This window comes from Apus apus, chromosome 13 (assembly GCF_020740795.1).
Source record: "Apus apus isolate bApuApu2 chromosome 13, bApuApu2.pri.cur, whole genome shotgun sequence".
Classification (NCBI taxonomy): domain Eukaryota; kingdom Metazoa; phylum Chordata; class Aves; order Apodiformes; family Apodidae; genus Apus; species Apus apus.
In genome coordinates this window covers 5824062-5839054 of record NC_067294.1, presented here as the reverse complement: position 1 = coordinate 5839054, position 14993 = coordinate 5824062, and the positions used below count along the sequence as shown (strand labels likewise).

General features: G+C 55.6%; 2 protein-coding genes across 4 annotated transcripts; both read left to right on the top strand.

The window, feature by feature from the left end:
* Nucleotides 1-2151: 2151 nt before the first annotated feature.
* Nucleotides 2152-5303, top strand: RPS14 (ribosomal protein S14). The gene is made up of 5 exons (XM_051631332.1): nucleotides 2152-2255; nucleotides 3285-3435; nucleotides 3717-3878; nucleotides 4348-4424; nucleotides 5193-5303. The coding sequence occupies exons 2-5, from the start codon at nucleotides 3287-3289 to the stop codon at nucleotides 5258-5260; spliced, it is 456 nt and encodes a 151-aa protein (XP_051487292.1). The 5' UTR covers nucleotides 2152-2255; nucleotides 3285-3286; the 3' UTR covers nucleotides 5261-5303.
* A 4700-nt stretch (nucleotides 5304-10003) lies between these two features.
* On the top strand, nucleotides 10004-14377 carry CD74 (CD74 molecule). Of its 3 annotated transcripts, XM_051631244.1 has the most exons (9): nucleotides 10004-10136; nucleotides 11363-11538; nucleotides 11637-11728; nucleotides 11818-11871; nucleotides 12102-12197; nucleotides 12423-12513; nucleotides 12903-13091; nucleotides 13435-13521; nucleotides 13724-14377. In XM_051631244.1, exons 1-9 carry the CDS (start codon nucleotides 10072-10074, stop codon nucleotides 13726-13728), a joined length of 855 nt encoding a protein of 284 aa, XP_051487204.1. In that variant the 5' UTR covers nucleotides 10004-10071; the 3' UTR covers nucleotides 13729-14377. The 3 variants fall into 3 exon arrangements, with proteins under 3 accessions (XP_051487204.1, XP_051487205.1, XP_051487206.1); XM_051631245.1 differs by lacking the exon at nucleotides 13435-13521; XM_051631246.1 differs by lacking the exon at nucleotides 12903-13091 and having other exon boundaries at nucleotides 10006-10136.
* Nucleotides 14378-14993: the final 616 nt, after the last annotated feature.

Genomic DNA, 14993 nt, shown 5'->3' with positions numbered 1-14993 from the left:
ACCAAGGAGCAGCTGGAATGTTAATTACCCATTAAAGAACTAAATCTGGTGGATTTCTAAAAGCAAATATGCATAATCTCTGGCACTGATCCCACCATGGCCTGAGCATCTTTCCTGGCCAGGCTAAAGGGTGCAATCCTTGCATGGGTGCCTTCCTTCTTGCTGATCCCAGCCTGGGAGGGTCCTCAGCACTGTCCTTAGCAGCTGGGACAGCCTGGTCAGGGATGGACATTCAGGGATCAGGAACATTTTGTAAGACAGGCAGTTCTCTTGCAGACACACCGGAGCTGTTGCAAGGCATGGAGTGAGGGAAGAATTTGTCCCAGGGAATGGAGAAAGCCCCATCCCGCACACAGCCTGGAGGGACTGGGAGCAGCCTGTCTCCAGCTACCCTGGGACTGGGGGCAGAACTGGATTTTGGACCGCTGGGTTTTTGTTTTGGGTTTTTGTTTTGCTTTTAAGAAGTTCATCTGGTTATTTCAGCCTGTTCCCCCATGAGTGGAGGCTTGCCCATTTTCTCACCTGTGACTTCCATCTGTTCCAGACTGCCCTGTGGAGGAGGATTGTGGCAGCTCCTTGGGGAGAAGCCCACTCTGCCTGGCTCAGGCTGCCCACACACCCTTCACCATCCCCACTGCTCCCTCCCAGACAAGTCACCCACAGTCACCACAGCCAGTGTCACTGGAGCCCTTGGCTGGAATTACAGCAGTCGCACCAATGTATATTTTAAAAGCATCCCCTTCAATATTTAAAGAGGCTATCAGGCCTTTGCACTGTGCAATCAACACTAGCAGGGGTGTTACAAGGAGCCTCCCTCATGCATCTGCAGTCATCTGCTTCACCTTCAGCCAGACCATCGCTGAATGCAGATCTGGGTGCAGATCTGAACACTTTTCCTCATCTGGGCACCCACGGGTAGGCCACCCAGTCCTGTGTGGCTCTGAGATCTCTGCTTCCCAGAGTGCTGAGCACCAGAGGACACCCCTGTCCGTGGTGGAGGCATCTGGAATGGAATGGGACACCTCCGTGTGGCCGGAGCTACATGGGTCAACACAGAAAATTAACCCTGAGATAAAGGCGGTGATGAGATAAAGCCAACTACATCAGACTTGAAATACAAAGATTCAAATCACAGCAAAGAGATGCTAGGAGATAATATGAAATTAACTATGAGATAAGGGCAAGTACATCAAATGAGCTGTGTTGTCCTGCATAGAGTTGTCTGTGTTTGTCCTAGACCCAATGTGGAAGCAGGGCAGGGTCAGGCCCGGGAAGCCTACCCCAAGTGCTATAAAACCAGGTTCAATCTGACTTTTTTTCCAAAGGGTTTTGAAGTTTCCCATCTTTACTTTTCTGATCCTTGTTTAAATCACTTGGAACCAGAAAATATTTGCTTGCTGGACGACCTGAAGGTAAAACTTTACAGGCGTACACGCCGTGTGCTGTAGGGGGGGAACACATCTCCCCTGCCAGTCGCTGCAGGTCGTCCCTGCACCATCGCTCACAGCTGCAAAGTCTGTCCAGCTCACAGAGACTCTCAGAATGGTTTGGGTTGGAAGGGACCTTGAAGATCAACTAGTTCCAACCCCCCTGCACGGGCAGGGACACCTCCCACCAGCCCAGGCTGCTCCAAACCCCATCCAACCTGGCTTTGAACACTTCCAGGGAGGGGGCAGCCACAGCTTCCCTGGGCAACTTATTCCATCAGCTGCCCGACTAATTACTTCTATTAAAACCCCTCCTGTTAGCTCCTCAAGTGAAAACACGAGATTAAACCCGCTGCGTCCATCTTCGTCTGGGTGAGTTCCCAAACCTCCGGCAGCCGGGGCTCCCGGCGGAGCTCAGCACAGGGACAAGCCTGGAACCTCAACACACCGACCCCTGCTTCGGTTTTCCTCCAGTTGTTTTTTTTACACCCACTAAGGCCTGCGTTCCCACAGCTGTCCCGCCGGCCGCCCGCGGGGAGGGAGGGAGGAAGCGGCGCCGCCATCTTGGGAGCCCGGGGCAGCGGTGGCCGCGCCATCTTGGGCAGGTCGGCCCGCTCTGCCCCCGGCAACGCCCGCCACGGTTTCACGGAGGCGGCCGGCACGGCGGGATCAGGACAGAGGGCGGGATCGGGGCAGAGCCCCGCGCCCGGGACCGGGGAATCGCCGCTTCTGCCGCCTGGCGCGGCCCCTTCCGGCCGCCCGCCGCTCACATCCGCCGCCCGCCCCGCCACTTCCTTTCCAGCGGCGGCCGCCGGAGCAGACGGGCAGGTGAGCGCGGGGCCGCGGACCATCCGTCGCCATCCGCCTCCATCCGCCCGCCCGCCGCCTCCCCGCCCTCCTCCTCGGGCGCGGGGCTGCGCGGGGCTCCGCGGGCGGCAGAGCGGGGCGGCGCTGCCGGCTGGGGCGGGGGAGCGGGACGGAAGGGAGGGGAGGGGAGGGCAGCGGCTCAGCGCTCGGCCCTGCCCCGGGCCCGGCGGTGCCAGCCTCCCGCCGCTGGGCCCTGGGCGGCCTGCGGCCCGTGCGGGTTGAGGCGAGCCCCGCAGGGCAGCGGGTTCTAACTGAGCTCATGAAGTCCTTCGCGTTTGTTTTTGTTTCCTCGTGCGAGGTGCCGGCTGCAGTGGGTGTTTGGCAGGGAAGGGCAATAGGGGATCATCTTCCTAGTAGCTGTGCGGGATTCCCGGCCACCTCACCCAGCACGGCCGCCTCTGGCTCCGTCCCTAGCGGGGCGTGAGCTTCCCGGGCAGGAGGCTTTTCTGGTCTTGGCCTGATTCCGAGGATGTGTTCGGGAGACCGGTAAGATGGGACAGCCCCGGCTGGTACTAGAAAAGTCTGCACATTCCGAGCTTCGTGACAGCACCCAGGTCTTTAATAACTGATGATTAAAGAGGTTATTAAAAGTATTTTGTTTCTGTAAAGTTATAAAAACGAGGATGAGGAAGCTCTTGGCTGCTTAGTGAGCAAAGGGGCTCCCTTGTGCTCCGCTGTGGTGGGGCCTGGGGACATCAGCTGCTATTAAGCACAGCTTAGGTGTCTTCTGCAGTGAAATGCAGCTGGAGACCCCATTGAATAGTTACAGCTGGTGACTTGCCTGCCAGTGTACAGCAGAGCTGGAAATGTTGAGGTTTAGAAACAGTCCGGTTGTGTCTTGAAATTCCTGTCTGTGTTTTACTCATCTTGCTTGGTAGAAGGTTGCAGTAGCAGGGAAGTTCATAAAATCTTGTAAGAGGATCCTAAGAAACCACTACCACTCACACTTCTGAGGTTTTTTTGGGGTGTTTTTTTGTTGTTATTGTTCAGAAATGGCACCTCGTAAGGGCAAGGAGAAGAAGGAAGAGCAGGTCATCAGCTTGGGACCTCAGGTGGCTGAAGGAGAGAACGTGTTTGGTGTCTGCCACATCTTTGCCTCCTTCAATGACACTTTCGTCCATGTTACTGATCTCTCTGGCAAGTGAGTATTGAACACCAGTCATCTCTCTGCAGCACCTGGATCCTTTGGTTTTGAAAACAGTTTAGATTTCGCCAAAGCCCTTGAGCTCCTGCTGAGTTGAGCTGTAAGATAAGTTGGTGTGTGTACCTGAACATGGACCACATGGTTGGTGTGCTCACGTAATGGGATGAAAGCTCATTCATCCCTTAACACTCAAAATGCCTCGTTCTGTCTGTACCCAGCAGCTGGTTTTTGGGGAGGAAAGAGGACGGGCTTTCTTCTGACTGTCTCCCTTTCCATAGGGAAACCATCTGCCGTGTGACTGGTGGCATGAAGGTGAAGGCAGACCGAGACGAGTCCTCTCCCTACGCGGCCATGCTGGCAGCCCAGGACGTTGCCCAGAGGTGCAAGGAGCTGGGCATCACTGCCCTGCACATCAAGCTGCGTGCGACTGGGGGCAATCGGTAGGTTGGAGAGGCTAGGCCTGGCCTTCCCAGAGGATGTGTCCAGTCTTGGAACCATGCCAGACTGCACCACATCCCTTCTTTGCTCTGCCTCGGAGTTTGGCTCTAAACGTGACCTAAAGGGCATCTGTCCTTTTGTATGGTGACTGGTGGCTGTGGCCATCTGTGGGCATCTGGAGCCAGTTCTGAGTGGGCATCTTCAGTTGGCTGGAGCTGGGGTGTGCTCTCATTTATCTGCCAGTGGATGGGGAGGTGCTGTCAACTTGGAGATGTGTTCCCTTGGAGTGACAGTGATGTACGTGTCTGGTGGCTGACTGAATTGTTTGAGCCCAGGCACAGGAGGATGAGTTCTGGTGCCTGCACGTTTCAGGGTGGGGGAAGTTGTGATTTTAACACTGTCAGTTGTTTGTGAACTGTGTTCGGTTTCTGAATCATTTAAGGGATGGTGGGTTCTGGTTTTCTCCTCCAGGACCAAGACTCCTGGACCTGGTGCTCAGTCAGCCCTGAGAGCTCTGGCCCGATCGGGAATGAAGATTGGTCGCATTGGTGAGTGGTTGAGAGAGCAGTGGTGAGATGTGTGTGTTGTGGTGCATCAGTGCACAGCCTGGCTACTTGGGAAGAAAAAAAAAAAAAGAGTTTTGAGGTATTATTTAGTAAAAGGAGCATTGTAGGTATATGTGCCACCTTGACGTGGTGGTTGATTTTACTATGTTGTTCTTGGCCTCTGTCGGATGCCACTGTAGGTAGGATTGAATTTAGATGGATTCTTAACGGGGAGATTGACCAGGAGGTGGCGTGAGCTGCCTGCAGGAACCCAGCTGCAAGGTAAACCCCAGCTGTGCAGCGCCATGGTAGTGCTCCTCTGATGTCATGGTATTCCTGGCAGAGCTGTCGCCCTGAAATCCTGGTGTAAGACTGACGCAGGAATGATAGAGTTCCTCTGGCTGTTTTGGGGGGAGTCCCAGACTTTGTAGGGGAGTCACAAGCAGTGGTGTTGGCTGCTCTGAAGATGACATTCAGCACCCTCTCTGTTCCTTTGGAAGCAATGTGGCTCCTTGGTTTTAAGTGGGATGGGAGTTGGGGATTTTTGTTCCCTGTCACACTTCCTAAGCATTAAAAGTACTGGTGAGTTCACCAGTATCTTGTGTCCCACAGAGCCTTCATCCTGCCTGTGTGTGGCTCCTGCTGTGGCTGGCTGTGGGTTGCAGCTGTGGGGTTGTCAGGGTGGCTGCTGAGGTTGGTGGCTGTGCCTGGTTGGTGCCTTGGGGTACTCTGGAGGTAATGGTGTGGTTTGGGTTTTGTTTCTCCCCACAGAGGATGTCACCCCCATCCCCTCCGACAGCACTCGCAGGAAGGGTGGTCGCCGTGGACGTCGTCTGTAAACAATGCTGCACCTTCCATTATTAAAGTTATCTTTTAAACCTCTTCTCAGCTGTCTGTTTTCTTAACAAGGTGTGCTCAGGAGTTGAGTGGCTTTGGCTTAATTACATCCACAAGTGGCTTATCCTCTGCTGGGCATCTGGTTCAGGTTGTTAATATTGCTGCAGCAGAGGTGATTTTAATATGCAGATGAGTGGATTCCAGATGCACTGGAATTACAGCTCCCTCAGCTGCTCTATTTTTATTTTTATACTTGCAGAGGTATTTAAGAAAAAATTACTCCTCACTTTCTAGTCACCCCCTGTTCCCTGCAGTGGTATTTGCCCTCCTTGGAATGTGCTGCCATCCTCCAGGCTCTGAAATTGCTTCCTTGGCTGCACTGTTTTAGGCCAAGGATTTAAAGCAAGAGCAGCTTTGTGGGTGTGCAGTACTTGGGAAGTGCAGTTTAAGTTAGGTGGGCTCTGTGTGATCTTGGTGTCTAGGTGATGGGTAGAATAGTTGGTGGCTCCCACAGCTTGAGAGAGATAAAATTGTTGGAACTTCTCCAGTGCAGTGGTGACCTCACAGCACAGTGTCTGTGCTGACTCGGGTCTGTCTGTGCCCTTTCCAGGGCAGTTGGTTGGTAGGGCCTTGTTCTAGAGTGTTGTCCTTTTCCTCCTGTCACAGTGGGACTCTTCACAATGAGCAAGTGAGCTCATCTGGAGCTGGTAAAATGCTTGTCCAGGATACTTGTGGTTAGGTTTAAGTGATGGTTATTTATCAGAATTGGTTGAAAAACCTTAGTATTATTCTTAGCACAGTTGTAAGGCCAATATGAATAATCTTAGGCATGATATGTGAACTGTAAAATGAAGGCTGGAAGGTGGTGTTCTGGTCTCTTGGGCTCTTGGACAAGTTCTACTTCCAGATCCTGAAGCTTGAGAACCTCATGGATTCTACATGGACTCTTTCTCACACCTTTACACCTGAAAACACTTCACAAGGGATTCCATCACCTGCCTGCTCCTAAGCATCCCTGTCCTCGTGGGGAAGGGCACTGGCCGACAGCACTGCAACACATTCCACTCCCAAAGCAGTCTCCCTGTAAGGTTACTTCAGCCTGGATTGGATCCAGGGTTGTGTTGCTCCTGTCAGGCTTGGTCTTGTTCTTGGTCTTCAGTTCTGGAGCTCTGGCTCTGGTGTGAAAGGGGATGTTTCACAGCGGAGGAAACCAGGCTGCCTGATCTGAAGCCATAGTGTGTCTCCTTCATAGTGAAAACTACTTGGATGCTTGTGGTTTCAAAGTGAGTCATGATCTTTTGGAGGTGTCCCTGCTGTGGAGAAGAAAGCTGGGCTTGCGAGGGAGTTGAATGCTGCTGGGCTTTCTGCAAACTTGCTTAATACATGACTTCCCCTTTCTGTGGAAAAATAAAATCTCTGCCTTGACAGCTCTTCCCAAGCTAGCATGTCCCTTGGCACAACCGTAGTGTTTTATTTGCAATGTTATATGTGGCACTGGAAAACTTGAGGAACAGACTTCCTTTACGGTCCTAAAAGTGTTCTGTTTGCAGTTCAAATCACTGTTTTCCTGTACTTGAAGTCTCCTTTGAACTCTGTGTGCAGAAGGTGCTGAAAACATGACACCAGCAGCAGCTCAGCCAAGGTGGAGCTGAAGTGGGGGGAGCAGGGCAGGGGGAAAGGAGGCAGAGTGTGTTAATAACAGATTTAGTTGATATATATATATTTTTATATATATACTTGGATACAGAGAAGCCTGCTGCATGCACAGGAGCTTGGGCTGTATCGCCACTTGCCCTCTGGGTGCTGTGCCATGGGCAGGGTATTTCCCTGGGCTCAGTGCACGATTAATGGCAAAAATTGCGTGTATTTTTTTAGACCATCTGACATCTTTGAAACAACCTGAAACAGCTTCCGTGTCGGTCTGAAACCCCCTGGGGGAGAAATGGCAAAGGAGGAAGAGAAACCTGAGAGCCAGGCAGGTCCCTGCGCAGAGCTGGCCTGTGTCCTGGGGCTGCCAGGAGGGAAGGGCTCTCCTGGAGGAGCAGTGCGGTGGGTTTCATGGCTCCTGCCTGTCCCTGCCCAGTCTTGTATGATCTGGTGTGGAACGACATCACCTGCAGACCCCCGCAGCTGGGCGATGGCTCAGGGGCTGCATGGGTGGGGACACGGGTGTGACCCTGTCCCCCCTGCCCGACCCACCAAGGCCGTGGGGCTGTGCAGGGGCTGCAGCTTGATCCCAGCCCACAGCGCCCCTGGGGAAGGGTCTGCATTGGCTGGTGAGCCCTGTGGCTCAGCTGTGTCCCTCGAGTTAGCCCAAAGCCCACCCTGCGTCACCGAGGGTGTCACCAAAGGGGGGTTTGTTCCCCAGACTTCTGTCTGTGCGGGGGCTGAGAGGTGGAGGCTGGGCTGGTAACAAATGGCTTCACGTGAACACCCGCGGGTGGTTTCTACCTCTCTGTCTGAATTAATTGCTCTGCCGGCTTAGGTCAAGGTCCCTGGGGAATGGGCAGGTCTGAGCTGGGTCCTGAGACTGCTGCGTGCTCCAGATGGCTTCTTTTCCCTACAAAAAGCAACTGGTTCCCCTCCCTCCTGTAGTGGTTCTTGTCAAGCTTTCATGGGCAGCACAAGTAGAAGTCTGGGGGGTGATAGGGCAGTGACAGCTGGGGCTGGGTGCCAGCCTCGGGCTGTGGAAGAGAGAGGGGGATAAAGCAGGCTGGGAGCTGCTCTAGGGAAACATCTGTGTCTTCCTGGAAAAGTTGATTTACAGACTTAAAGCGCTTCAGATGCCTTGGGCAGAAAGGTAAAGTGGGAGGGGGGAAAAAAAAGTACTGAAGCAGCTCATGGAAATGTCTGCGCAGAGCGAGGGCTGATTCGGTGCTGATGGTGCTGGGCAGGGGGCTCAAAGGGCTCAGCTGTCCCGTGTTCAACCCCCCGCATTTGTGGTTTGCAGAACTGGGCCCAGCTCCATGGAATCGTTGAGGGTTTTGCTTACCGAGTTCCTGTTCAGGCTCTCCTTGGTTCCCCTTTAGGCTGAGGCTGGTCACGGAATGTGCCCAGTTTGGCCCCAGGGCAGGGGTGGGGGGGCTTGCAGCCCTAGCAAGGGGCCCAGGGAGGGCTGGGGCTGTGAGAAAAACCTGATTCCCCCTACACTGGGAGATTCAGAGTAAGGGGTGAGCTGGAAAATCTATGGAAGAGTTTTATGTGCTTTTTATTATTATTATTTCTTTTTTTTCCTTTTTTTCCCCCTGCTTTTTTTTTTTTTTTTTAAACACCTGGGATGGTTCCTAAATCACCTAAAAAGCAGCAGCAAACTTATTTGTCTTGAAAATAGCCTCTGGGGAGGAATGCAGGTGTGGGCAGAGCTGGGGACAAGGGTGGCCTGTGGTCAGGTTGTTGGACACCCTCAGGCAGGGTGCACCCCTGGGTACCTGGGGGTACTCCCGGCTGGGTCGTGTGAGCCTGAGGACAGGACCAGGCTCTGGGCACTGAAACCTTCCCTTGCATGGGGGCTGGAATTGCCCACCAGGGAAGCCAGAGCATCATCCCACTAGCTCCCACTTCTCCAGAAACTGCTGGAAGACCTGGCTCCACAGCTTGGGAATGCTTTTAGATCATTCCTTAATCCTCCTCTCCCAACCTGCTGCCACAGGGATGGCTTCAAGACTGACTGGAAGAAGGGATGGAGTTGCTGAAGGATCCTGCCCCTGCTCACGCCAGCCTCACCACTTTCAGGCCCTGGTGCCATGTCTGGGTAGGTTTGCCTGGAAACTGGTGACGCTGAGCAGATTGCTTTCACTTTCACACTCCGAGTTTCACTTCTGGCTGAACCTTGGCCATGGTGGTGCTGGGTTCTGGTGCTGGATCCAGCTCAGTGCTGGACCTGACGTGCCTTGTGAGGCCAAGCCCCATGCTGCAGTGCTGGCATCGGGGATGTGTTACCCCTGGGTCCTTGTATAAAGTCACCTGAACTCAGCTTTATGGGGGTTGGTGGCTTTTCTCACCCCATATAGTGCTGGTGGGACTGTGAGGTGGGGACCCTCACTGCCCCTCAGTCTGCCCCACATTTACTGGTGCTTTGGGGTCACCCACCTTGAGGGGCTGCTTATCCTCTCTTGGGTTTGGGGATTCAGCCCCCTGAAGCCACTGTGGGCAGGGTGAGAGGGGTGCCCCAAAAAGGAGGAGGCCCTGAAAGCACTTGATGGGCTTTTAATCATTACCCTTTCAGCCCGAGAAGTGCTGGCCAAGCACCCCCGCTCAGGAGGTGTCTGAGGTGACCCTTGAGATGGCATTTGGATCAAAGTGCTTTTCCCTGGCAGTGAAGGTAAGTGAGGAGTGGGTGTCCCCTGCTGGCATGCCCCCATGGAGGGTCCTGCTCAGCCTTTGGTGTGGGGAGCATCCCACCTCTTTCATCCCATGTTGCCTTTTGCTTCCTTCATCCCACCTCCACATTCCATTTCTTGTATCCTGTACCCCATATCCCAGCTCCTGTCTGTCCCCCCCCAGCGGTACCAAAGCTCCTGTGCCCACCACACCAGGTGTCGCCGGGCTGAGCATCATGACCTGCTGGTGCTGGTGGGATGGGAAGTGATGCCCGTGAAGAGGCCGTGGTGCTCCCGGCTGCGTCCGGCGTTATCAGTGAACTGGAGACCTGCTGAGCCGAGGTCTGCCTAGCAACAGGTGATGTGGCTGCTGTCAGCCAATGGGGCTTTTTTTTTCAGCCCCCCCCCGGGGGTGGCAGGGCGGAGGCCCGGGGGTATTTCCAGTGGGGGCACTGGGGACGGTCACTGCTCACTGGGGAGCCGAGAGCGGAGCCATGGCCGAGGAGCAGCGGGACCTCATCTCCGACCGCGGCAGCCTCAATGTTGGGGCCACCCAGAGGTGCTGCTGCCGGGGGCACACGGGGGGCACAGGGGATGTTGGGGGCGTGGGGAGGGCAAAGGGGCACGACGGGGATGTGGAGCAGCGGGGACGCTGCGTGGCCGTGGGGTGGAAGGGGCTGCAGCATAGCTATGGGGCAGGAAGGGACACGGGATGGCTATGGGATGGGCGAGGGGGTGGCTGGATCTCTGAGGCATGGCGTGGCTGTGGGGTGGACGGGCTCACGGTGTGGCTGTGGGGCAGATGGGGGGCACAGCAGGGCTGTGGGGCGGACAGTGCAAATCATGGCGATGGGGTGGATGGGGACAGAGTGTGGCTGCGGGGTGGGCAGGCTCGAGGTGTGTCTGTGGGGCGGATGGGGGGCACAGCAGGGCTGCGGGGTGGGCAGGCTCGAGGTGTGTCTGTGGGGCGGATGGAGGGCACAGCAGGGCTGCGGGGTGGGCAGGCTCGAGGTGTGTCCATGGGGCAGGCAGGGACGCAGTGTGGATCCACGATCCAGCCAGCTTTGTGGGATCAACGTCCCAGGTCCCCACGACACCCCTCACTCCTACCCCCACCCCGGCCCCTCCCAACACTTCCAGCCAATCAGAAGCTCTGGAGCTCTGACATCATCAGTCACCAGGCAGACATGCGGGCCTCGCGTCCCGTTCCGGACTTGCGCTGCGGCGGCAGCACCCACGGGTGCCCTCCCGGGAGGTGCTTGACTTCGCCTTCCCGCGGCACCCGAGCGCGGTGGCAGCACCGTGGCACCCTCGGGGTGCCCTCCGCCCTCGCTTTTGGTACAGGATTTAAAAAAAATGGAGTGCAGTCTGGCATCCCATGGAACATGTCATGTCCTCCCTGGGACCGGGCTCTGGGGGGCTTCATCATCCCCCCCAGGCGATGCCCAGAGCGCTGCTGTGCCCCAGAACCCCCCTGGCAGCGTCCTGTCTGCAGCCCCCCTGTGGCACTCGGGTACCCACCCGTGCCCACCCCCCTTGCCCCCTGCCACGGGTTTCGGTTCCCCTGGTGCAGAGGAATGACCTTCACACCGAGATTTCACTTCTGCACCCCTATGAGTGGGGAATTTGCATGTGTCTGGCTGCAAAGCCCCTGGGAGGGGGGTGTTTGGGGGGGCGAGGGGGGCGATGTGGGTTGCAGGAGAGATTCGAGGGGGCAGTGGTAGCAGGGTGTGAGGACGTCTCCTGCCAAAGGCTGGGGCTGAGCTCCTTCCTGGTGTCCTGCAGGTCTGTGCTGGGCCGCAGAGCCGGCCTCTCTGTGCTCTCCATCCTGGTGGCCCTGCTGATCGCCGGCCAGGCTGTCACCGTCTACTTCGTCTACCAGCAGAGCGGGCAGATCAGCAAGCTGACCAAGACTTCCCAGACCCTGCAGCTGGAGGCACTGCAGAGGAAGATGCCGGCCAGTCAGTAGCCCTACAGCCACCAGCGTGGCGGGGAGAAGGGATGGGTCTCCCTGGGACCACCCAACCCAGTACCCCTCACACTGCTCTTTCCTCCACAGGTGCCAAGCCAGTCAACAAGATGAAGATGGCCATGGTGAACACCCCCCTGGCCATGAGGGTCCTGCCTCTTGCCCCATCTGTAGCTGACATGGTAAGAGATGCCTACTGCTGCTGCCTGCTGCCCTCGGGGCTTGCTGCCTGTCCTCATGCTCACTCTGCCCCTTTGCTTTTTCTCTCGAGGACATGGCCCCTGCTAGCAACAAAACCGAGGACCAAGTGAAGCACTTGCTGCTGGTAAGGTTCCCCCATTCCTCTACACACCCCATAGCTGGCCCCTGTGCTGCAGGAGGCAATGGGACCCTCTGCTTCCAGCTTCAAGCTGTGTCTTGGTTGGGTCTGGTGTCTCTTGGTGCACTCAGAGCTGGTGGGAGCTCCTGGCCTCCCGTCTGGTTGATGCAAGCAGAGCTTCATCCCCCACACCTCATTTTTCTTTGCCTTGTCTCACTGTGGTGGTCACTCTGCAGCAAGCAGACCCCAGGAAGATGTTCCCAGAGCTGAAGGACAACCTGATGGACAACCTGAAGAGTCTGAAGAAGACCATGACTGATGCAGACTGGAAGGTCAGTGCTTGCTGCTGTCCTACTCTTCTCTTTCCAGGAGCACCCTGCTTTGGGGAGGGACTGGAGTGTGCCCACCTGGAAAAACAAAGTCCAGCTTGAGTTGCCCCCAGCCTAAGGGAGGTGGTGGTGCTCACAGCCATCTTTAGCCGAAGCTGGAGCTTGCAGCATGGCTCCTTGTGGTGCACCACCCCATACCACTTAACATGCTGGTTCCTCTTACTACAGGCCTTTGAATCCTGGATGCACAAGTGGCTGCTGTTTGAGATGGCCAAGAACCCCAAGGTGGAGGACAACAAGGCAATCCCAGCAGAGAAAGGTATTGGGGATGGGGGCTGCTGAGCTGGGGAGGGTGGGGACTGGCCCTTTGGGAGAAAGCACCCCCAGGAGGTGCCAGCATGGGGCTTCTCAAAGGCCACCAAACTCATGGATCATTTCATTGCATGGGGAGCTTCTGATTGGTGTCACTTAGAACAACACAGAGCCACTGCCCACAGGTCATTTGGGATGAGCAAATATCTGAAAATCCAGAGCACTGCAGCAACCCCTCACTCCTTGGCCAGCCCATGGAGCTTTAGAAAGGTCACCTGGGCCGGGCTTGTCCTCTTCTTATATTTAATTAGCTGCTTCTGGATAAAAGGCTGCTGCAGAGGCTGTGGAAGGGCCTGGGGCCCTCACAGTGTCTCCCCCTTTGTTTTATTACCCTAGTGCAGACTAAGTGCCAGGCTGAGGCCAATTCCAAGGGGGTCCATCCTGGCCACTTCCGCCCCCGGTGCGATGAGAACGGCGACTACCTGCCCAAGCAGTGCAATCCTTCCACTGGCTACTGCTGGTGCTCCTACAAAAATGGCACTAAGATTGAGGGCACTGCCACTCGGGAAAAGCTGGAATGCCCTGGTAGGTTGCCAGGGAAGGGATGGAGGAGAGGAGCAAGCAGCACCCATGGATGTTGCCCCCTGTTTGGCTACTGATTAGGGAGGAGAGGGCCCAGCTGCAGCCAGTGTCCCACACCCCTCTTGGTGCCAGCATGTTAGGGTTGGAGGGGACCCTAAAATCCCCAGCCCTCCTTGGTGAGCTGCACTGAGAGTAGAGACATGCAGTCAAGGTTATCCACGAGCCCCCTTGCCCCCAAAATGCGTGGCTCAGGGGGTGGGCACAGGCTCTCCCCTGCTGCTCTGAGGGGTGGGGGCGATGGGGCAGCCCAGGGGTCCCACACCCACCTCCTGCCCTCCCTCTGCAGATGTCACCGCTGCTTCTGCCACCACTGCGGAGCCGGAGGAGATGATCTTCTCTGGGGTAGACATGCTCAAGCTGGGTGCAGAGAAAGGTGAGGGCCAAGGGTGGTTGTGGGGTGTTGCAGAGAGCCCTTGTGTCTGAGGGAGGCACAGGTCCACCCCACAGAGCCACAGCAGCCCAAAAAAGCACTGTGGGGGCAGTGGAGGTTATAATGGGCATAGCAAAAGCAGCCTGGGCTTTTTGGGAGGTCTTGCAAGTCACCTTACCAACTCCATCCTCTCTTTCCCCCACAGAATAAAGAGGACACCAGCAGCTGCCAGGCCCTCTCTTCAGCATCCCAGCTCCCCCGTTTTTTTCGCTGTTTCATTTCTGCTCTTACCTTGCTTTCCTGAGATTAACAGTGGGCACCCCTGCACGCTCCTGCCCCCTCCTCGCTGCAGGGCAACAGATGGGCCTGATCTGCCACCAGGATCAGTGCTAGAGCCAGTGACCCCTCAGAGGGTGGGTAAAGCAGGCTGGAAAGTGATCTCAACAGTGTCAGACCCATCAATCCTGTTCCTTTTTGCTCATCAGCATCTCACAGCACCCGGGCAGCAGCAGCAGAGCTCACCCCAGCTGAAAAATGATCTGCTAATGTTTTCTTATGCTGTATGAGTATTAAAAAAGCAGCAAAACAACCTTCACCAGCTTTGTAACTGACCCTGGAAGGCTGAAGCCCTGTTAGGTTACTGGTGTAGAGGGTTTTTCTTGTGGAGTGCTCAGGTTTGTAGATAGATGCTCACCTTCAGCTTTTGTACACAGGCTGCATAGCCATGGCCATGGGTGAGGGTGGGCAGAGGGGAGGGCCCTGGAGGTAGAGGGGCTTCTATTTTTCTGAATGTATCAGATAGTTCCTTGATAAATGTCCTCACAAGCTAAATATTTCAAATAAACTTTTAAATAAGAAAGCCTTGCAAGCAACTCTAGCAGTTTGCAGCTGTCCCAAGTTAAAAATAAGCATATCCTAAGAAGAAATGGGAAACAAATCTCTGGTGATCTGTGCCTCCACCCAGGATAGGCCACATTCCTGGCCCATCAATTGTTCAAGCTCCCCTGCACCCCAGCATGGCCCAGGAGGCTGAAATCACCTCCACGTGAGTTGCAGGGTGGGGAGGAGTGGAAAAGGAGAGCAGCCCCCTGGGCTGGAGCCATCTCCCTCCTGCACCTGGGTGTGAGGGTAGCAACCCAAGAGCTCTGCCCTCACCAGCAGAGCCTAGAGCCGGGCTGCACAGCAAGGGAGGGAGGAGTGCAAGGGGACCCTGGTCCCTTTTCCCTCACCTCCTAAACCCCAGAGCTGGGAGTGAAGGAAGGAAACCAGGCACAAGCCCAGCACAAGGTACAGCAGCTGCCAGTGAGGCAGCAGGCTGGGGCTGTGCAGGGTGATGCACAAACCTGCTCTCACCACAGCATTTTAGTAATGAAAAAAATACAAACCAACACTAGAACGTGCAGTTGAAAGCTGAACTTCCTCAGGAAGCACTTCATGTTTCCCTAGGGGCTGAAGTGGTGCCTATAAATCTAGGT